The 22,639-nt window shown below is 35.7% G+C and overlaps 3 protein-coding genes across 3 annotated transcripts; 2 read left to right on the top strand and 1 right to left on the bottom strand.

Moving 5' to 3' along the window:
* Positions 1-181: 181 nt before the first annotated feature.
* On the bottom strand, positions 182-1,156 carry LOC137726633 (uncharacterized). The gene is made up of 2 exons (XM_068465572.1): positions 565-1,156; positions 182-418 (listed from the first exon to the last, which is right to left on the bottom strand). The coding sequence occupies exons 1-2, from the start codon at positions 832-834 to the stop codon at positions 254-256; spliced, it is 435 nt and encodes a 144-aa protein (XP_068321673.1). The 5' UTR covers positions 835-1,156; the 3' UTR covers positions 182-253.
* Positions 1,157-2,154: 998 nt separating this feature from the next.
* Positions 2,155-5,654, top strand: LOC137726632 (putative 3'(2'),5'-bisphosphate nucleotidase, mitochondrial). Its single transcript, XM_068465571.1, has 7 exons — positions 2,155-2,877; positions 2,994-3,205; positions 3,374-3,433; positions 4,199-4,584; positions 4,882-4,960; positions 5,041-5,091; positions 5,321-5,654. The coding sequence occupies exons 1-7, from the start codon at positions 2,535-2,537 to the stop codon at positions 5,474-5,476; spliced, it is 1,287 nt and encodes a 428-aa protein (XP_068321672.1). The 5' UTR covers positions 2,155-2,534; the 3' UTR covers positions 5,477-5,654.
* Positions 5,655-14,713: 9,059 nt separating this feature from the next.
* LOC137726511 (transcription factor MYB102-like) lies at positions 14,714-16,327 on the top strand. Its single transcript, XM_068465445.1, has 3 exons — positions 14,714-14,954; positions 15,089-15,218; positions 15,392-16,327. The coding sequence occupies exons 1-3, from the start codon at positions 14,822-14,824 to the stop codon at positions 16,185-16,187; spliced, it is 1,059 nt and encodes a 352-aa protein (XP_068321546.1). The 5' UTR covers positions 14,714-14,821; the 3' UTR covers positions 16,188-16,327.
* The last annotated feature ends 6,312 nt before the right edge of the window (positions 16,328-22,639 follow it).

The following is a 22,639-nucleotide window of genomic DNA, read 5'->3' as shown; positions in this document are numbered from 1 at the left end:
ATCTAAATGTAATTTCCAATTGTTACAAGTGTAAGATTATACCAAAATAGAGGTTAATATAACTCGACCTATGTTGTAATATTTTTTTGCACATCAATACAATGAGTCATGATCTACAATATCCCACCCCTAATTCAGTCGAAAGAGTTGAATCAAAAACTGAATATCGTTTCACAAAATCTTTGGCTCATGGTATCAAATATTATAAATATACCATCTTACAAGTTAATCAAATAATTAAGTACTTAAATAATTAAAATAGCTCAGAATCATCCCACTGGAGGACAGCAGAGTCCAAGTTCTGCTCTCTTTTCAACTTATCCTTCACAAACCAGTCACATACCTTCCCAGCATTTAGCTCCTCAATTTCGCATCCTTCTTGTTCTGATATCACTCTCAGCAAATTCAACGACGATATCTACGTGCACAATTAAACTTGTTATCTACGAGATTTGACCATAAACTTTTAAAACGTTAAATTTAACGTACAGATTTATCAAAGTGAAATGTGAAAATCGTTGCGGAACATAAAGAAGTGGAAAATGTAACAAAAGAAAATAGTACCGTTAAACGACATAGAAATCTTTCGTGAGTGCTGAGACCGGAGATTTCTACCAGACCAGCTTCTTCTAGGGTTAAGAAAGGTCGTCTTTCTTTCTTCTCTTCTTCTCCTTTTCCACTACTTGCCCTCACGCCAAGTCTTCTTTCATGAGGAGACAATACCCTGCATGGGGTGAAAACGGTACTTTGCTGTTTTGCTAGGTTTTGAAGACGACGTGAGTCGGAGAGGAATGGTGAGTTGCAACGGCTATTACAAGGCTTCACTGAGAACATGTTTCCGACGAAGAGTAAATGTGGTTGCGGTGGCAAACGAGAGAGAAGAAGAAAAAGCTTATCGGTTTTGTTGTCAAGGTTTATTATTTGTGGTGGAGGCTGAAGAGAGAGAGAGAGAGAGAGAGAGAGAGGGAGATTTTGGGATTTGGATTGCCAGGTAGATTGAGCTTAACTGGATCATGTGGCACGAATGGACTATAGGTTTGGACTGGGTCAAAGTGAACATAGTTGACATCTCCCTTTTATAAATAAGCCCATTGAGTATTTTCGCTTGCACAGACTTTTGCTAACTCTTATTCATTAATTTTCTTCGATTCATTAGATTCGATGGGGATAAATTAATAAGATATGTGAGAGGTAAAAATAAATTTGTGGATAACAGCAGCACCACCTTTTATTCATACAAACTCAAATGATACGATTAGAATGATTAATTTCTTAAAAATCATTAGATTCTACATTTATTGTAGCTTATACCTTAAATATAATCCAATTTTAGAGAGTAAACGAGGCCAAAGTTAATCAAATGGAAATTAATTTTCACACATCTTTCTTAACATGTAAACCTAAAAAAAATGTATGAAAACCACTTCTCACCTCCCCAATGAAATATATGAACTTTTCGTCCATGTCATTCATTGGGATGGAAGCCATTGGATTAAAATTAAATGAGATACAGGATTAATTTTCATGTATATATTGATCGCTCGTTTAGAAATACTTTTAAAGTAATTAAAAGCATTTAAAAAATACTTTTAAATTCTAAAAGCGTTATGTGCTACTATGCAAAAGTAAGATCTATATACAAATCCAGAAAAAAATAAATCAAGCTCTGGATCCGAAGAATTCATGTACATACATTAACATTATAACACACATAACATACAAACATCATACATACATACACCTATATATAACCTACACAAAATCAACTCACACATTTCGCCTCTAAAAAATTTTACAAAAATAAAACGCATGCAGAGATCATCAATTGGGAGCCCAACAGCTCAAGAACATCACTGTCCTGAGCGACTCCTCCGCTTCCTTAACCCTCTCACTACTCTTTCCGGCCCCCTTCAAACCGCCACCCGAATCCAGCGACGCCGATAACCGCCACGCCTGGTTCGAATCCCTCGCGGACTTAACGGTCGAATCGCCACACTTCGGAGCCTGGTCTTTGATCCCCTGCATCACCCTCAGAGCTGCCTGGTGCACCACTCTGCTCGCGTACCTCAAGCTCATAACCCAGATCACAAATTTTTCAGAAGATCAAAGGGGTTGCAGTTGCAAACCAAATTAACAGGGAGTTCAATAATTTACTTGCATTTATAGAGAGAGAAAGTAGAAGATGAATCCCGGGTTTTGGAAATCTGTGGTTTGTTGACGGCTAAGATGTGGCCAACAGACGGCTGCGATGTCTCTATCACAGCGGACTTTGCGATGGAAAATTGGGGGTTGCTGGGCCTGATTCATTGTGCGACGGACACGTGTCTGTGGATGAGCCCAAATGTTTTGGATAAGGACAAGAATATCTACGTAGGATTTGCGCATGTTTGTCTTCCGGATTTTTCCAAACTTTGTAGTCTCATAATTGGGCTGGGCTGCTAACATAAGATTTTGGGCCTATGAAATTTCAGCTCGGCCCAATATTTTTTACTAAAACAGAACTTACAAGGCCCGATTTCTAGCCCACTGTCTCAATGCAGTCTCCACCAACGAGTTTTCAACGACTCATTTACAGCCGGCGGTTAAAATTCGCCATGATTTTTGTGCAGTCAGCCCGCCATTTTTCGACCGTCCGATTCACTCGGCCCGATTCGGCACTCCGCCGGCGGCGCTTCCGCGTGAGGTCGAGTTTGCCGTTCGGAACTGAAAAGGCCAACTACTATCGAGAGCTGGAAGCTGCCGTCGATGCCGTGGAGAGAGCTTGCGCGCTCTGCGTTGACATCCAGTCGTCGGTGCTTCAACGGCGGGTCGTTGAAAAGACCGACCAGACTCCGGTGACGGTGGCGGATTTTGGAGTCCAGGCTCTCGTCAGTTTGGGTAAAATTGCTAATTGGTCCTTTAATTCTATTTTTTTAAAGCAAGTCCTTTTATTATTTGTATTTAGTTTTCGAGTTCTGTAAATGGAGCTGGTGTGGACCTTGTGGTGGTTGCAGAGCTTGGGAAACGATTCCCTTTGATTCCATTGGTGGCGGAAGAAGACTCGGCGTTTGTTCGTTCGAATAAACTGGTGGAGCCAGTGCTCAATGCGGTGCTTGACAAATCTAGTTGTGGAGAGAACTCATGGACGACTGATGAAGTATTGGAAGCCATTGACAGAGGTGGTCCGGAGGGTTTTGCTTTCGGAGCTCAGCCCGCCACGTATTGGGTTCGTTTTCGGATTTGCATTTGCATTGTATGATTGAATTAAACGTTACCAAGATGTGCAGCTTTGTATGTGACCCTTTTGCTATTTGGTTATCATGCTTTAATTCATGGTGGTCGCAGTTGGATTTTTACTTTGCTGCATTGTACTGAATTGAGAAATGTAATGCAGGTACTTGACCCCATTGATGGCACAAAAGGATTCGTGAAGGGAAATCCGGCGTTATATGTGGTATGTCTTACTAACTTAGAAAAAGTTGCATTGAGTTTCTATCTTTCGCTTTTCGGATATTTGGTCATTACAGTAAGTTTTGAATATGATGGCACCTGTAGTTGACTTTGCTATGGAATACAGCATGGATGTTTTACAGTAAATTTGTGTTCATCGATCGTCAAGTCGTAGTTATATAATTGTGTCATATGTGATGTTAAATGATGCCTATTACTATATTTATATCTAAGCTTGTCAAGTGCTGTTAAGTCGACACTAATGAAATTATACTTACTCAATAGTTTGTGCTTCCAAAGAGAATGCAAGAAATCGACACAAAATTGTGTATTTTGGTTGTGAATAGATTCAGATATATGCACAAGACGCGAAATCTACACTACGCAAGTACCAACTAAGAAGCAAAGATAAAAAGAGGGAACCTTAACCCAATTAAATAGGAACTTCAGATATATTATACCCAGTTATCTTCTTAGAAATCTATTTAATTCTAGTTTTTGTATGGTGGAGGACTCTGAGATTACTTAATATCTTAGTGGTCAGATTGAAAAGCAATGTTAAAGGATATCCTTTCAAGTAACTCTGGTTGTTATGTTGCTTTCTTATCTAACAAAGGCAGGCCTACGGTGTTAAATGAACGTAGTAATAGCACTTTCATGTGTTGCGGAAAGAAATGATTCAAGCTATGTTTTTTCTAGATATTCGTTCCTGTTTTACTGAATTGCTTTCTACTATAAGAGTTGCCTATTAAATGGCTCAAATTTTCAGGTTGGCTTGGCACTTGTTGTTGACGGGGAGCTTGTATTGGGTGTCATGGGGTGCCCAAACTGGAAGAATGATATATCCAATAAATCCACCTCTGAAGTACAGGAAGAAAATATCACTCCACCTGGATCAGGGATTATTATGGTTGCTCATACAGGCTGTGGAACATGGACAAAACGTTTATCATCTGTACTAAATTCCACAGCCAAAATGCCTTATTCTTGGACTCAATGCTTTGTTGATGGGTCTTGTATTGTGGAAGAGGCACGATTTTCTATCCCAGATAGTGATGTATGGGAGTCATTTCCGCTATCATCTTTATTCAGATCAACTAATGCTGACAGCATTGACGGGGGAGAAATTCTTCTTGTAAAATCTTGTTGTGGAAGGTTTGTTGTTTGCCTACTAGACAGCTGCTCCTAAAAAGTAGAACCTTTCAGATAGTTTGACATAGTTTTTACAGAATGTAGAGTTTTCACGACTTTATCACTAAATGCAACTCTTTCCTAGGATAGTCCTGGATTCTCAAGTTTGCAATAGAAAAAGTTTCTTTTTATGTTGTGTAGCTTGACGTATTAGAATAAAGTTAACGGTCCCTATTTTGCAAATATGTATATTACGAATCACGTTAATCTTCATCGTCAATACTTAACTGGATTTATACCTTTCTTCTTTTCGGCCTGCAGTTTATCCAAGTATATGATGGTGGCTTCGGGCGTGGTATCTCTTCATATGCAGTGTGTGAAAGTTCACAGAGTTACCAAGGTATTGCATTGCATTCCAGTTGTCAATAGACTACAGAAACTACACCAGTATGACTAACTTCAACTCATCACAATTTATAGGCTTGGGATCACGTTGTTGGTATTATATGTGTGCACGAAGCAGGGGGAAAGGTATATTCTTCTATGGCTCTTTCTCAAGCATGAATTTGCTGCAAAGCTCTACGGTTGGATTGATACAAAACTGCAATGAGATTAACTAACGGAGATTTAGAAACAGAAAACGATAAAAATTGCAGACAAGCTTTTCTTTTAGAACTTGTGCAACTTTTTTATTGAGTGCTCTATATACATGGAATGACAAACTTGTTCCGTTTTAAAAAATTATCTCGTGTAAAAACAGGTGACTGACTGGAAGGGAGATGAACTTAATCTAGCAGCAGATGAAGTTGGACGGAGGAATATATACCCTTCCCGTGGAATCCTTGCGACTAATGGCACCTTGCATAACCGGCTTTTAGAGATGATATCTTCCAGTTCGTCAACTGTTTCCCGGTGATCATTATTTCACCGTCGGTATTTCTTTGTTGTTTCAATGTACGATTGTAATAATTTGTTTGAAAAATGGGAATGAAAATCATTCTTTGGAATTTCATATGATATATTGATTCTTCATACACATTGTATGGGATACCAGATTCTTAACGAGGCAATGTAATAACCAAACTTTGACTGAACTGTCCTAATTTATTGGAGTGTCTTTGTTATGCTCGCATGTGAACTGTTTTTCTGACTTTGCACCACTTTTTAACTACGTTTTATTCTTGATTACTAAATGATAGCGTCAGTTGACTCAGTTGTTGATTTGTTACTGATTATTTTACAGTCAATTCTACATCAATTAACATTGTACTGATTTATGGCTCTCGTTTGAGAAATTTTTAAGTGTGCCGAGAACCTGGCCAGTACACCAAGTATCATAATATAAGTGGTAATAATTAATAAAAAATCGGTAAAGCAATAGTCCCTGAACTTTGGGCTAATTGGAGCTTTGGTCCTTGTACTAAAAATCCGTGAGTATTAGTCCATGAACTTGTTATAATGTAAATTAATGGTTATTTTCGCTAACTCTGTAAGAACCTCCATCTACAATAAAGGGTTTAAATGGGCAAAATATGGATGGAAGTCCTAATGGAGCCAAGAGAACCATTGCTCCACATTATTACAAGTTAGGGACCAATATCACAAATTTTTAGTCTAGGGACTAAAGCTCTAATTGAGCTAAAGCTGAAAAACCATTACTCCAATTATCTTCAAAAATAATATAAAATTCCAACTATTAATATTACGATATTTAATGTATTGGTATGTGTTCTAGTAAATTGAAATATTTCTTGAACAACTGATTTCTCAAAACTCTTGTGGATGAATTCAAACGCAGCATATCAATGTGTCGTGAGACCATTGGTTCATGAACATAGAAAGTCACACAAGTGGGAATTGGATCCACTCTAGACCTTAGTGTCCGAAGCCTAGGGATCAAATCATCTGAGTCGTTGATTGGTGTGTAAAAGAAATTAAAGCCGTTGGTTTTGTGTGGTGGGCCAGGAAAATAAGTTAACGGAGACCGTTGGATTCAATTTGTGCGGCCCAGATGAATTGATCCCTAGACTCCGGCCACTAAGGTCCAGAGCGGATCCAATTCCACACAAGTGAAGATCAATACTCATACATGGGAGAATTTTTTTATTATGACGGGAACACGGGTGGTACACCACATGTTTTGTTGTAAATGGTGGGAAATTTTATTTTTTAAGTTATTAACTTTTTAACACACATATCCCACGATTTTTATAATGACATGTGGTGTACTACCTCATGTGCAGGTCACACTGAAAAATCTCTCCATACATGGGCATTTCCGCTTTAAACCACTGCCCTTTTGACACGTCCCCGATCTCGTGAATGGTGTTCATCTCGTTGCCATTTTCCAGAGGGATTTGGATCCTCACCGGATCCCCTCCTTGGGAATCTTAGGGATCAACGAACACGAACCGTTGATAAAAAATAGTGCGGCCACAATTTTTTCATTTTTTATATTTTTTACGCAAAATAATGATGCTTTACTTTTAAAAATATAAAAAACATTTAATTGTGACTGCACGATTTTTGATCAATGGTCCATGTTCGTTGATCCCTAAGATTCCCAAAAAGGTGATCCCGCGAGGATCCAAATCCTTTCTAGAGGCCTCCATCAACCCATCAACATGCCCTACGTGTCCCCACAGATTGCTCACGTTGAACACTAATCTAGCTCCGAATTAATGAATCCCTTTCTACAGAAACCTCTTGAATCCTCTCGATTGAAGAGGGACTACGTACCAATAAAGAAACAAAACACATATGTAAATATAAGAAGAAAGAAATTTAAAAGTTTTGGATATTTTACTAACTAGCCTCGACTTAACTGGGGAACGTCTCAAATTGAACTCATAAAAACAACAGTAACAATGTATAATAATTGTAATGAGTTTGATCTTTTGTTGTGTTTTAAATTTTTTTTTATAAGATCGATATTTCCGTAGAAATATCAGAGGAATTGGAGAAAGATATGGAAAGGAGCCCCCAATGGAGAAACTCTAAAATTTCACCTAAAATCGACAAATTTCGTCAATATTAAGATATCTTGGTTAAATATTGACAAACTGTCATGTACCTTCCCTAAAATTTCATTTTGGATTTTCATGTTTTTTAGCAACTTCTATCATTTCCATTGAATGAAATAGATATCCGTCAATATTTTCACAAATTTACATATCGATATTTCTACTAGTATCGGTTATTTTAAACACTGATAATTATTTTCGAGCAAAAAAAAAAAAAAAAAAAAAAAAAAACTGATTATGATTGTGGTAAATAAGGAAAAAAAACACTGATAATGTTATCTCTCACTTTGTAAGGAAGAAAAGAAAAAGTGAGAGATAATATTGTATCCTAATCGTTCATATTTTATATGTAGCTTTATAAGTAGTAACAGTGACAGTGCAACGCTTGGGATCTCGTATCTCAGGATACTTTAATTTATATGAACTCTGTCAACGAAATTGCATGGCAGCAAATAATTAATTACTCGTTAATCATTATTCAACGTTTGTTGTACAACTATTTGAAAAAAAAATTTCTACCAGATTTCTGTATTTTGGGGATCCAGTCAACATTACACGTATTGGCAACTACTTTGGGTTACATGATTGTACAAAGCAAAACCCTAAGATTTTAGACCACTAATTACAGGTTTTGGTATTATTCTATATGTAAGCATCAGAGCTTAGTATTTTAAGTACTGATGCTGGAGTAGTAATCAACAATTAGTCATAATAATTAAGCAACTTTGAGTACTTAATTACTTGGTGTTGTCTCCGTGACGCCAAACATGGAGACAGTTTAACCTCAAACTATGCTGAGTCTACAGTTGCGTATGTTTATCGCACACTACCATAGTCTTGTTTTCTTTGTTACAATACAAAAGAATCAAACATTTGACCTAGTTAAATTCTAATCCATTTTTCACTCATTGTTTTAATGTTTGAAGGTGAGCACTGTTCTAAAATCTCTACCTAGCCTAGGCAGTTGGCCATCATCCCGATTAATTCTAAAAGTTTGAAAATTAAGAAATGACGTCTAGACCCGCCTAGTCGTCTGCCTAAACCCACCTAGGCACCCACCGAGAACCGTCTAAGTTTCCATGTTTTCAGTATGTTAATACTTTATAATCTATATGTCATTTTAGTTTACAATTTATGTATCTTAATACAATTATGTATTTTTTAAAGTATAACTATATGTTATATAATAAAATTTAGAAGATTAAAAAAAACCGCCGAGGCCCCCCCCTAGACACCTAGGCGCTAGGTCCCTGCCCACCGCTCGATTAGCATCTAGTGCATTTTAGAACTTTGAAGGTGAGTTTTGTTACCCGCATGTTTGGGATGAGATCTTATTAACAAAGAGTAATGCTAAGTAGATCAAATTTGTAGACTAAATTTGCAAACTAAATGATGTGTCACCAATAAAAAATAAGCATGGTGTTAAAAACTTAAGTAATAATCCAATCATCAACTTTCATGTCATTTGGTTTATAAAATTTGATTTAGAAATTTAGTCTCCTTAGCATTATTATTTTTTTTATTAATCTAAGAATTTAGAGTGTGCTAAATTTGACTTCAACATAAGGTGACGATGAATCTCTAACCAATACTAAGCTTAAGCTCCATGCATCCAGTTACTTTGTAATGCTCTACTTAATTACATATACCCACACTAGGTCACCTGTTGTCTCCACATAGACTAAGTCTTAATCCAACTATTCTTCATATCTACCCAGCATATATATATTTGTATCACCCTTTGAATAGAGGAGTAGACCTACCACGGTTACAATCGACATCTCTCTTGTCCTTTGGATGACTACTATATAAATTAAGTATAAATCTAGCTAGATTTGGGGTTTGAAAATAACACAAACGTACAATAAAAAAATAATGGGTAAGAAGGGCATGCAAGCAAAGGTGTGTGATTGGCTTAGAGATTATAAGCGTTTCCTTGAAAAGATTAAAGTGCAGACCTTAGTAGACGACTAAAATAATATTTGACCGTACATTGTTCCTATATCCTAAGGGTGAATAAGAGATGGTTTTTTTAACGACATGAACAGCATTTTAGTTTAATTCAAGAGTAATGCTAAGGAGACTAACTATTTAGATCAAATTTTATCAGTTATATTATGCGGTTGTCAAATATTGAATTATTACTTAAGTGTTGATTGATGTGCTTATTTCTTATTAGTGACACATCACATCGTTTGTAAATTAGGCCTAAAATTTTGATCTACCTAACATTACTCTTAATTTAAACTAAAGTTAATGCTAAATAAATTAACTTTTTAAATTACATTTGTAAACCATATAATATGTCATCAATAGAAAATAAGCATATTAATTAATACTTAAGTAATAATTCAATAATCAACAACCACATCATATGGTTTATAAAATTTGGTCTAAAATATTGGTCTTCCTAACATTATTCCCTAAGATGTTGAAACCAATAAGAAGTGAACAGTAAGGATCCAGTAGACACATGTCCAATTAAGAGTTAGTAATAGCAGAAGTTTAAAAACTCAAAGATTAGTTTAATGGGTTTTTTAAGTTGACTAAATGCGGTGGCACTAGAACTGCTGGTTGGATGACCGAAATGCTTCCAGATTAACAGATTTTAACAGAAGAAACCCTAGCTCATCGCATTAACACATTCATCGGTTCCCCGATTAAGCTATTAAATAATGTATTAAACTTAACAGAGAAATTAAATTTAATAAAGTACAGATTAGACTTTCATACGTCATAAAAGGAGGGACCTATTTTGTTTTGTTGTTGGGAATGACTATTGGAGAGTAAATAATAGACGTCGGATTATCTTAAGTGGCAGGCTAATGATGGTCCGATGATTAATTGTAATTAGGACTTGCTTCTAAATGGTCCCCCTTTAGGAACTAACGTCTTGCGCTAAGACACGTAACAAGCAAAGTTTCCAGTTTCATTCCACGTAATCTATCGGATGATTAAACTACTCAAAGTCTCAAATTTTGCTCAATTCGTACACCAGAGATCATCATGCATGCTATGCATGCATTTTATTTTTTATCTCTCTCTCTCTCTCTCTCTCTCTCTCTCTCTCCATATATATATATATATATTGCTATGAGTTATTTAACCTAACATATTTGGCAAGAAAAAGATAGAGATTATGCATGTGAGTTACGTGGAATTTTGTTTAAGCTGTTAGGGACGGCTTCGAGCTAGCTGAAGTGCTGAACGATATCTGTAAAGTAATGGTATAGTGATACAGTCCATCTTAAATAAGAAAAAAAAATCGAAAATGTTTGTGTATTTTATTCAGTCTCCTTCTATTCATTCATGTGGGACCTTCGCTATATATGGCTGTGATTGGTCAACCTATGAAATCCCTTTCTTAAATAATATAAATCATGTTTCTTCTTGATAGATACATAATCAAGCTAGACAAATAGTGTGGGTTCAATGGTGAAGATAATAATCATTTTATTGTCACCTATAGGTTTGAGTGGTTTATACATATTCAATTAAGCCTTTTTTATCTAAAATGATTTTGAATATTGACATAACTCCTCACTTTAATCTATAAAATTTAAAATCGGTAGAAGTGGTTCGTAAGATTGTCCATCATCAATCATTTTTTGGTCATTTTTTTAGAAATCTTCATTAAATTGGGGGTGTTTGTTTTAAATCAACACCTTTCATTGAACTGGTGGTTTCTTCAATTTAACGGATAACTTTCACAAAAGGACCAAGATGGTTGACGGTGGACAATCAGGGACCAAAGTGAAGAGTTATGACAATCTAAGAGACTATGTTGGCTAGCAAGCCTTCAATAAATTTTCGATCTAGTGACTATGTTGGCTAGCAAGCCTTCAATTAATTTTCGATCTAGTGGTAATTATTTCTATTATGCAGTTCACATTATTGCGAAAATGATATCTATTTTTTATAAGTTTGATATCTAATCGTGCTATTCAACTTTTATAGTCAATTAATTCTTGACCTAGTGTTAATTATCTCTGTCATGTTAACGAGGGGTTTGTCAGACAAATATATATCCTTGTAAAACATATACAAATTTGTATTGGAACTGGTTCAACGTAACATTTAAGTTAAATCTTCTGAACATAATAAGGGTTGTATAGTCACTTTCTATAATTAGCCTAATAATAATCCATTCGGGAATTTCATAAGCACACCATACACAATTATTGCTCAACCAGTTCCCCTCAAGTCAATGAAGTTGAGTTCTTGACGTTTTACGTGACGTGATAGCCAAATGTTTGAGAGTGAGAGTGGAACATGGTAAGCAATGGTAAAGTCAAAACTATTTTTATTTTATATAGACTGCAAAATCAAACTTTTTTTACGAAAAGTACAATGTTGAATATAGGGCATTAGAAATACACATCATGAATAACTCAATCCCCAAGAAATCCTTGTACATTGGATTTAAAAACTTACAATAATTGGAAAGCAATTAGTACACTTCAAGCACTCATTCAAGCTCGTTGGGAATTGTAAGATTAAACAGATCAATAAAACCGTTAAATCTCGTATTACACGAAGATCATGTTAATAAAAAATCTCAATTCATGGTGGGACAAGGAGTAGGATGCACATGGGCTATCGCATCACTTAATTACCGCCACAGCCTTTGCACACCAAGTGAAGTAGATCCAGAAAATCAAACAACCAAACTTAAACATCAAATTTTTTATTTTTTTTTAAATTGTTTCCTGTGAGTTGGTCTTCTTGTCTTTTTATTTTTTTTTTACAAACAATAATATAATTTACATTAATTCATCTAAACAACAAAGAAAGGAGGGTCAAAACTCGTAATTCAGTAAGTTATTAAAAAAATGTGCTATCTACTACTTATAGGGTTGGCCTTAATTTCTTGTCTTTTGAACTAGCTAGTGTCCAACATGTGACTACCTCACTACCTTTTTTTTGTTCAATATTGTTATTTTTACAAAATTATATTAAAATCTGGATAACCTTTGTTATGTGTATAATAAATGCTCCCATATTTCATCAAACACCAAACTCGATTATTGCCGCCTTCACATAAATGCTTCTCCTAAATCTCACGTATTTAAAAGAATCTCCAGTTTGTGCAGTGTCACAGTGGTTGTTTTTGCCTGAGTTGTCCTATCCGTTCATCGGATTGTGCCGTCTTGCGGTTCCTTTCTTAGAGTAGTTTAGTTTTGTTTTGTGTAGTTCTATTGTCTTGCCTAGTATGTGTTGTAGCCTCACTGCAACGATTGCTGAATTTAGTTTTTCGTTTTGAGCGATGAGTTATGTGATCTCGTCTACTAATGATGACTTTATGTGGTCTCGCTTCTGTGATGACTTTATATGGCCGCACTATTCGGTCGTGACCGTTTGGAATTCGCCAATACAAATATGTTATATCTATCACTTTGTGATAGATTTGTAGGGGTGATGTGCAAAGTTCTAGTACATATGGTATATGTTTAGGGGTTTTACATACTATTATTGTCTTGTTTGTGCAAATTCAACTATAGATCATTTTCTTGGTCACTGAAGTATTGCACCCAATTGGTATCTATGTATTATTTTGAGATGATTAATGAAATATCAAACTATCGTTGCTCGTTGGAAAAAAAAAAAAAAAGATCTCCCATGGACTGACTGCCTACTTGGTTGGCAACGTCCGTAGAACAAATTTACAGAAGAAACAAATTTCTCAAAAACGTTGAAATCTGCCATGCCCTCTACTAACTACTTACACGAAATTACCACGACATCATTTTATGCAAGAGATACCAATATATTATATTATATATATCACAAATCTTTATAGTTGTTTTAACTTATCTTAGTACTAATCAATCTTAATTTTATATAATTTTCGACCAAAAGCATGCTATTGATTGAAGGTAAAGAATTAGAACACATACAAAGAAAATAAGGTGCATAGAGGGACAGCGTTAAAACTTTATCAAGACTTTTAAACCTGTCGAATGAAAAATATGCCCACACCAAAAAATTACAAACGAGAGATGTCCTAAGTCTATGATATCGGGTGATTCTTCAAACCAAGCAACATCTTGCTCGCGATTTAAGTCACACATCGCCAATCTATGTGCCCCAATTTGCTTCTCTAATAATAAGTCTTGTCTTAATTTATATAATTAAACACAATAATTGAGTTAGCTTTAAATTTTTTATTATACCTACCTCCATGGCTCGTGATATATGTCTTGGCTCGAGCCATGCAGGAGGGACAAAGAAGACACGACGCCATGAATGTCAAGTTCCAGTAAGGACAATATATTGGTCAGCTCACAAGTCACAAGAGGAGGGGTACGTGGCACCAATACTTGCATTATCTTCTTATGTCGATGACAGCTGAAAGCCCCTTCCGTGATATGAATGCAGAAAGCCACGACCCACAGAAACACTACACAATCCCGCTGGAAAACGATAACGCTAGAAGTAAAATCCAATAAATTAATAATTACAAATAATAACATACAGACCCAAGTGATCGCACATGATCTCTGTAACGCTAGAGGGATCATCTACTTAAACTGTATTTTATAATTATACGACGCGTTTGTTGATGATTAAACTACTACTTAAGTGTTTGATTAGCGTACTTATTTCTTATTGGTCAGAAATTACATGATTTATAAATGTCATGTAAAAATATGATTTATATAACAATTTTTTTTTTCTGTAAATAGAAATAGAATTATTATTCATCAATTAATTAATTAAAATATTTTATCATGCATGCTATGCATGGTCATGGATGATGGGTAGGTACAAAATTATTTTACATATATAAATACAGACAAATCTAAACTAAAATATCAGATTAATAAGGGAGAGAGGGATTGGAGTTGAAAACTTATTGAATCTTGATGATGACAATATGTTGAGCTTCTGAAAGAAGGACACGTACCCATGTTGATAAACAGGACGGCACCGAATCCGTTTGACTTCCTCCTTTTTTTTCATTTCATTTCATTGCCGTCACTGGCTTTCCTATTTATACACCAACGTCTATTATACAGACCCTACAATCTAATCTGCATCGATCCATTCTTCTCTCTCTCTCTCTCTCTCTCACACTAAACCCTTCATAAATTTGACCCATGTTTCTCAATTAACGTACATGAACAGTTGAGCACACAGTACTTTTAAGCTAGTATATATTTAAGCTTGTGGGTACTGGTGCACTAGGATTTTAAAAGCAAAGCCAGAGAGCTATTTCAAACAAAAACTTGAACACCATGGGAAGAACACCTTGCTGTGACAAAAATGGCCTCAAGAAAGGCCCGTGGACGCCGGAGGAGGATCAGAAACTCATGGATTATATTCAGAAACATGGTTATGGCAACTGGAGAACCCTCCCAAAGAATGCAGGTAATTAGTCATATATTGTATATACGAGGCTTCATGTTTAATTTATTTATTTTATTAACTTGTTTTGTACATATATGGTTCAAATAATCCGTAACGGGGTTTAACTAAGTTTTGTTACTTTCAATTCTGTGTAGGGCTACAAAGATGCGGGAAGAGCTGCCGTCTCCGGTGGACAAACTATCTCCGACCGGACATCAAACGAGGTCGGTTTTCATTCGAAGAGGAGGAGACAATTATTCAACTCCATAGCATATTGGGCAACAAGTAAGCTAGCTAGCCTCCTTTTTAACTTTTCTATTCATATAATATGTTGCAACTTGAACTTCATTGTTCAATAGTAGCATAATAATTAGCATTCTATACTTCAGAATTCAACAATTAATTAATTAATTAAATTTTTTTGTCAAAACAATTAATTAATTCATTTTCATGAATAGATGGTCTGCTATTGCCGCTCGTTTGCCCGGAAGAACCGACAACGAAATCAAGAACTACTGGAACACCCACATTAGGAAGAGGCTTCTCCGAATGGGAATTGATCCTGTCACCCACAGTCCCCGTCTTGATCTTCTCGACTTCTCATCCATTCTCTACAACTCATCTCATCACCACCATCAAATGAACAACTTTTCAAGGTTGCTTGGCCAACCAATTGGACTCAACCCTGAGCTACTAAGGCTAGCCACTTCTCTAATCCAATCCCGTAGAGAAAACAATAGTAACCAAAATTTCGTTCTTCAAAATGCTCAAGAAAATGATTACCACCAAATCTGCAACCCCCAAATCCAACCTCAACAACCAGTTCAAGACAACGTTCCATACCCTAATGAAGTTTCACAACTCATGCAGCAGCAGCCCAATGTAGAGTACCCATCAAGCCTAAGTGATTTTAGGTCACAAAACTCTCAACTCAATGAGTGGCAAAGTAATGTGGGGACTTCAAATTTTACGGAAGAGTATGTTGAGTTACCAAGTTTTGCATACTTTGGGTCTGAACAGCATCAAACTGTTTTGGACCTTTCGCCGGAGACTTCAAATTTTCACTCCAACAACAGCAACCAGAACTTCAGCTTCACTTCAGTTTTCTCGACGCCTTCTTCAAGCCCGACGACTTTGAATTCGAATTCGACAACGTATTTCAACAGCGGCACAGAGGACGAACGTGAAAGCTACTGTAGCAACATGTTAAAGTTTGGGATCCCAGACATCTTGGGTGTTAATGAATTCATGTGATATTATTTACTATTACTTGTAAGTTTCTTACTGATCATTGGGATTGATCAAGCTGTTGATACGTGTAGAATTTGCTAAGAATTAATCAGTGCATTAGTTTTGGTAATTTTACAGTATCCGGAATCTCTCCAAGTTCTTCATGTCCCTTTTCTTCTTTAAATGGAAAGTTTCCATAATTATCTCCTTAATTAGTAGTTTATCTTATCAAGTACTATTTTATATTTTTGGTAATATGCTTATTTTATTCTAAATTCACGTCAAATACTTGGACAAATTGATGCTTGTTTATCAACGAAGACTGAAACCAAATACATACAATAATCGAATAGGATCTTTTCATCTGGCCGTTGATTATAATTAATCAATTAATTAGTACATAATAGTTGGTAGACTCACAAGAAGCATGACATTTTAATAAATATGTCGCAGCAAAACAACTTTTCTTCTTCTTTTCCTTGCACAAATGAAGATTTTTCAGTGTGTCTGAAATATGAGGTGTAATACCACATGTTATTATACAATTAGATGATTTTTTTTTTTTTTCAAATGTTTTCAATTGTATAATGACATGTCCATATTTTACGCAAACTGAAAAATCTTTCGCACAAATTAACAAATATATTAAAAATGGAGCCACAAAAACATATATTATTTACATCTAGCCAAGAGGAAACTCAGGAAAGGCAAAAAGGGAAACTTGCACGTAGTAACAATGATCAAAGAGAAACAAAAGCTCAATGATTTGGTTTCTTGGTTCCCGACAGTGAGTCCAAGGTTCCGGCGACACGGCCGGAGGGATCAGACGGAATACGTGAGATCAACACCTGTCTGGGCCACCTGTATGGCGGAGTGTCGTTTTGACGTGCTAATAAAGTAATAGTTTGCATGAGGTTATAGAAATATGCGAGTTTGACAAAACGGGGAAAGTACGTGTCGTCCTCTGAGCGGTGAGTGTTATTACGTTACGGGGACCACGTAAGGGGAAACCCTAGCTTTATTGAAAAATCATGTCGTGGTTCTTGTGCCGGCTTTGTCATCTTTTATCTGATGTCCATCTCCATGCTATGCAGAATTGCTGTATGATATCTGTATGCTAGCTGCTGTTGTGCATGCAGTATCAACATTACGACCTAATATTAACTGCGTCAGCATCTAGGACACGTGGACTCGATAATGCAGAGGTGGGTCCCATAAATGAGCTTGGGGTTGGACCGGTTCGGTTGACCACGGTTGGATAAATCAGTGGTCCTATCAAGTTAAAAGTTTACAACCTATGAAGTGGTAGTGTGGGCGTTGTGGGCAGTGGCGGAAGGAGGAAGAAGAACAACAAGGAAAGCGTATGGTGGTGAGGCTTTTGACTACAAATTTGTTTCTACTATAAAATAATTTCAATAAGAATTTGTGGGGCTGATGATGATTAATTATTGATTAGCTTAAGTGGGGTCGCTTTGCTGTTCTTTCCATGTGCATATTATACTTCAAACACTTTGGAAATTTGACTGTCCAAAATTCAGATATCGACATCAAATTTCCATTGACAATAATATGTTGGGGACTTTTGTCATGCAATAATTTTCCCAGAATCAATGGACAGCTCATGATCACCATGCATGATTCACTTTTAATCTTGGTTTAGCCTTAATGAGATGACCACACCCTTTTTCTTTTTTTGTTTGGTGTAACCTTGATACCATATTTTTTCGAATGTACTCACATTATGTATTTAATTATGTTTTTATTTATCAATATTATATACTTTAGGTCTGTGAAATATCAATTATGTCATCGATTAATACGATAAAATTTGGATTAGTTAACTTACGTGGCGGTGTGATTGTCATACTTAAAAATTCATCAAAACTGTTGTTTCATATAGATGAGAGGGAGATTATACACATTTTTCACCAAATCATTTGTCTCCACTGGTTTTATCATTTGATGCATGACTTGTGTCCGAGACTTGCATGGCATGGACTCTCTTACAAGTTAATCCAAAGAGAGTATAAAATGAAATGAAAGGGAGTAAAAGGTTTACAAGACTCTCGAAGCCCTTGGTACTAATTAATTATACAATTGTCCAAGACTTCAAGTCACGTAAATTCAGTAAACCTTAATATTTTAGCTTCAGTTCTTCCTCCCCAAGGCATTGACACTTTGACACAAACACAAATGTGCATACGTGCAGAGAAATTACCTTGTGGCATAATTATAGTTACTGACCATTCATATACGAATTCGAAATATTTTCTCAACCGAATTCCTGAACCCTTTTTTTTTTTTTTTTTTTTTCAAGTCAAAGTGGTAGAAGATTTCATTGATAGGGAAAAAAGTACAAAAGAAGAGCAATCATTGCTCGGTTATACAATCCTCAAGTAAAGCATCTACAATGAAATCCAGAGGTTCTTCAATCCAAAGGCAGAGACTGCTGATGGAGAGGTCGAAGCGAAATCACCTTATTAGACGGTCAATTATGGATCTCATAATTATTGAATCTCAATTAGGTCAAGGATGGCGTATTAACACATCTCTTTTTACTTTTCTCATATTTCTTATTAATTATTGTCATTTAATCATTTTCAATTCATTTTATCCAACAACTGGGGAGTAAAAGGGATTTAACCCCTTCATGCATGTAAGCCGTGCATCATTTAGACGTCAAGGCAAATTAGGCAGCTGATTATGATGTATGAGCTGCCAAACTGACACGTGTCTCCAACTTGTCTGATATGTAAAACTAAATTTTCAAAAAGTTTATATATAAAATTACTCTGTATAAATCATTTGTAGAATACAAGGTGCAATCCGGCTGGTCTTTGACCAATTGATAGAGTCAGAGAGACCCTTTTCCATATCTCTCACTTTCACCTCGACCGCCCAAAGAAAAAGCCCTTCGAACCTTTTGAATAAGCAAACTCCTAAAGTGGGGCATGTCTTTCAGCACCTGAGTTTTCTTTTGAATTCGAACCTTGTTGAGATGAAAAATTGACAATGCACTAATTATACACTTTGACGGATAAAATTTGCACAAAGATTGAAATCATGCATGTTGAGAATAATAAGATTCAAATTGAATCTTGTCTACATAAGATGTTTTATGTTTAATTTTTTACGTTAGTAAATCACATGATAATGATTAGAAAAAGATTAAAATATCTTTATAAATCTTTCGAACACTCAGGAAGGATACATCTACCAATGAACTGCTCTGATGAAACATCGGCTGTCCTCTTTTCCAAAAGGGGAAAAAAAAGAAAAAAAGAAAAGAAAAGGGGTCTTGTCTACGTGACATATTTTCCATTGAGGTGTGATGGCATCTTTGACAATGAATGAGTTGTCTTTTGAAGGCGTAGACATGTAGAGTTTCTGTTGCAGCTATAGATGCAAATTTTAACATAATAATTATAATCTCTGTGTCCATCAAATCACGACTAAAAAAACTATGAGTTTTCGCTTTTCACAATAGGAAGTTGTCAAATTCTGAAGGCAACTTTCTCCAATATGTTCAAACTTCAAAATCTTAGTGGCATGAAAAATATAATTTTCAACATACATTTTAGGATTTCTCCTATACGCAAAATGTTCACCTACATTTGAGACTTGCAATAAAATTATGCAAGTGGAGTAATTGCACAATGACATTCAAAATGTCTATGGAAGTTTTCTTCTTCATCATGTGCCTTTCGGCGGGATGATGAAATTTGGGTTTTTGGAACATATATCACATCTTCTCGTCATAATCGAATTAATGCTACATAGATATAAGACTATTTCAGTCAAATTAAGAGAGCTTTGGGATATAGTTGGAGGGAAATTCAATCTTTTTTGTTTTAAATATTAATTAACATCCATCAATGTCAGCGACTTAGCAAGAAGCCGTTTTCAATTCATTTCACTGAGCAATCTACGATCCTTACCAATTTAATTAAGAATTAAAACATTTGTGGATGAGTGTGAGTGTCTTGACATTAGGGTTTGGAACTTTGGAATATGTGTGACTTGATATGTAGACCAAGTAATGATAGGACGGAAACCGATGTAATCAAAGAAATTCAAATATTCGGATTTGGATTAAAATTAGACAACTTTAACGAAAAGTTCTTAGTATTGTTCATTTTAACGAAAAATCATATTTTAACATTAAAAAGTCAATCCTGGTACTATTTACTTTACCCTTTATTAAAACTCAAAATTTTTAAGCTATTTTCGTTAGTTTTTCTTTAAAATTATAAAAGGTTTAGCCAATTATACTCTGTATATAATATGCAATGTGAAAGCAACAATAGTCATCTCACAAATTCGTGCCAAATAAGTAAATTATTGTGTACAAAGAGGTCAAAGAGGAACAAGGTGATCTAACATTTACCGAGAAGAGAATGTAGGTGAAGATAGCTTTTGCTATCATGGGATTGTAATTCCTCAGCCTTGGTGTGGCATGAACCCCCTCTGTCAGCGGTCCTTGCTTTCCTATTTTCTTGTTTTGCAGGTTTATAGATTTCAGGCTCTGATTTTAAAGAGAGAGAGAGAGAAGAGGGGCCCCCTCCCGTGAGGGTGGATTTTCTGGTACTGTTCACTTTAACGAAAAATCATATTTTTACACTAAAAAGTTAATCATGGTACTATTTATTTTACCTTTTATTTTGTCCTTATTGTTAAAAATCAAAGTTTTCAAACTTTTTTTATTAATTTTTCTATGATTTAACCCCTTGACTAGGAGCAATTTTTTTTTTTTTTTGGTAACTCAATAAAGCTTCCCTTTGTACGTTTGATGTTCTTTCTCCCTTAAACCCTAATTGTATCTTATATGCATTGTCGTCACCAATTTTGGCAAAAGCTAGCAAGGCCTTCGCGATGGATCATATGAGAGAAAACGAAGGTCATCCACCCATAAGGCTGCCTTTTAATTATATATATGGTTCCTAATATTATTTGAATTGGTCAGAATTCAAGCCGTTTTCAAGTTAAGGTGTAGGATGTTGATTTTATTGAGCCTTGGTTCACATTGAACCCTGATAGACGCAAGCAGAAAGCTTCATCTCTTTTTTTAATTCAAGCGGCTTTCAAGTTAAGGTGTAGGATGGCGATGCATTGAGCCTGGGTTCACACATGAACCCTAATAAACACAAGCAGAATATTCATCTCTTTTTTAATGGTGAAATATATTATATTAACTTCGTTTCTCAACGGTCAAGTGTCAGTGCCGGTTGCAGATTAGTAGATTACGACGTCCTAACCTTCCATTTTTATATTTTTGGTGTGTGTGTTTGGGAGGGGGAGGGGACGAGGTCCTAACCTTGGGGGGAGGGGGAATGCAATCCAAACTATCTAGTTGCATGTGACGAAACCATTAGCTCGATCATTCATTTATTTAGGAGTCATTTGATAATTATTTTGTTTTCATTTTTCAATTTTTTTTTAAAGCGTTCAAACTTTAGGGGCCATCAAACGGACACTAGAAGAACGATGGATTAAGACATGACTTGACCCAAATAGGATGCTTAAGTTATCAAAGTTTCCGCTAACTAAAATTTTGTTTGTTTTGATTGATGTGTGTCTCTACAGTTTGGTGGCAAGATATGTAACGTAGCAAACTTTTCTTTTATCAAAGAGGTAGGTTTATAGATCATTTATAGTTATGACATGACTTCAATCAATTTGATAAACCCAAATAGTATGCTCAAGGTATCAAAGTTTTTTAGAACATCTTTATGTCCGATTATTTAGGATGAAATGAGGAAGAAAATACTATGATGTTGCAATCGATGGTGTTTTTTTTTTTAAGAGGTGATCAGCTGATAGTTTTGCTATTGTAGTTCACTTTTTCAGGGTTCAAGAAGACTCACAGATGCATTGTAGCTTCCCCTAGTCACCATTGTGAGATTTACTAGCATCAGGAATCGAACCTAGGACATGCTATGTGAAATACGAACTTAAAATTCATCTACAATCACTGGATCACCTTGTGGTGGTTGCTCAATTGATAGTGTTTGTTATTGTGGAGTACAAAATGTTGAACAATTTTGTATCCCTTTTTCCCCTTTTGCATTGTTGGGCTAATTAGCCTGTTTATAGGTATTTAAACCTTGGGCTTCAAATTACATATATATTCCGTATCTTTCCAAATGTTCCTCTGTGAGAGTGATTTTGCTTGATGGGTGCTGGTGTATGTATATCCATTATGCTCCTTCGACCACAGCTAGTAAGACCGACGAATTCGATTCTGTTGGATAAATTACAGATTCGGCATTTCTAATGCTTGCAAGACATCCTTCCATTCAAAATCGCGTGTTTGTTCATTGAATCCTTCGTTCCACTAACTTATACCTGATGTTGTTCAAATGAAATGATTGGGTGTTCTCCACAAACATCCCCAACCATTGTATTTGAACGACACAAGGTGTAAATTCTTAGTTTACTCTCCAACCAGCAACTTCGAGTATTTATCAAATATAGCC

This window comes from Pyrus communis, chromosome 2 (genome assembly GCF_963583255.1).
Source record: "Pyrus communis chromosome 2, drPyrComm1.1, whole genome shotgun sequence".
Taxonomy (NCBI): Eukaryota; Viridiplantae; Streptophyta; class Magnoliopsida; order Rosales; family Rosaceae; genus Pyrus; species Pyrus communis.
Note: the sequence above shows the minus strand (reverse complement) of the source record. Positions and strands in the feature narration are given on the sequence as shown.

Excerpts from the sequence above, each read along its gene's own strand:
- LOC137726633 (XM_068465572.1), bottom strand. The coding sequence starts at position 834 with ATGTTCTCAGTGAAGCCTTGTAATAGCCGTTGCAACTCACCATTCCTC. Across the intron at positions 419-564 it reads GATTTCTATGTCGTTTAACG|ATATCGTCGTTGAATTTGCT; the intron begins GTACTATTTTCT and ends TTGTGCACGTAG.
- LOC137726632 (XM_068465571.1), top strand. The coding sequence starts at position 2,535 with ATGCAGTCTCCACCAACGAGTTTTCAACGACTCATTTACAGCCGGCGG. Across the intron at positions 2,878-2,993 it reads CCAGGCTCTCGTCAGTTTGG|AGCTTGGGAAACGATTCCCT; the intron begins GTAAAATTGCTA and ends TGGTGGTTGCAG. Across the intron at positions 5,092-5,320 it reads TGCACGAAGCAGGGGGAAAG|GTGACTGACTGGAAGGGAGA; the intron begins GTATATTCTTCT and ends GTGTAAAAACAG.
- LOC137726511 (XM_068465445.1), top strand. The coding sequence starts at position 14,822 with ATGGGAAGAACACCTTGCTGTGACAAAAATGGCCTCAAGAAAGGCCCG. Across the intron at positions 14,955-15,088 it reads AACCCTCCCAAAGAATGCAG|GGCTACAAAGATGCGGGAAG; the intron begins GTAATTAGTCAT and ends AATTCTGTGTAG. Across the intron at positions 15,219-15,391 it reads CATAGCATATTGGGCAACAA|ATGGTCTGCTATTGCCGCTC; the intron begins GTAAGCTAGCTA and ends TTTCATGAATAG.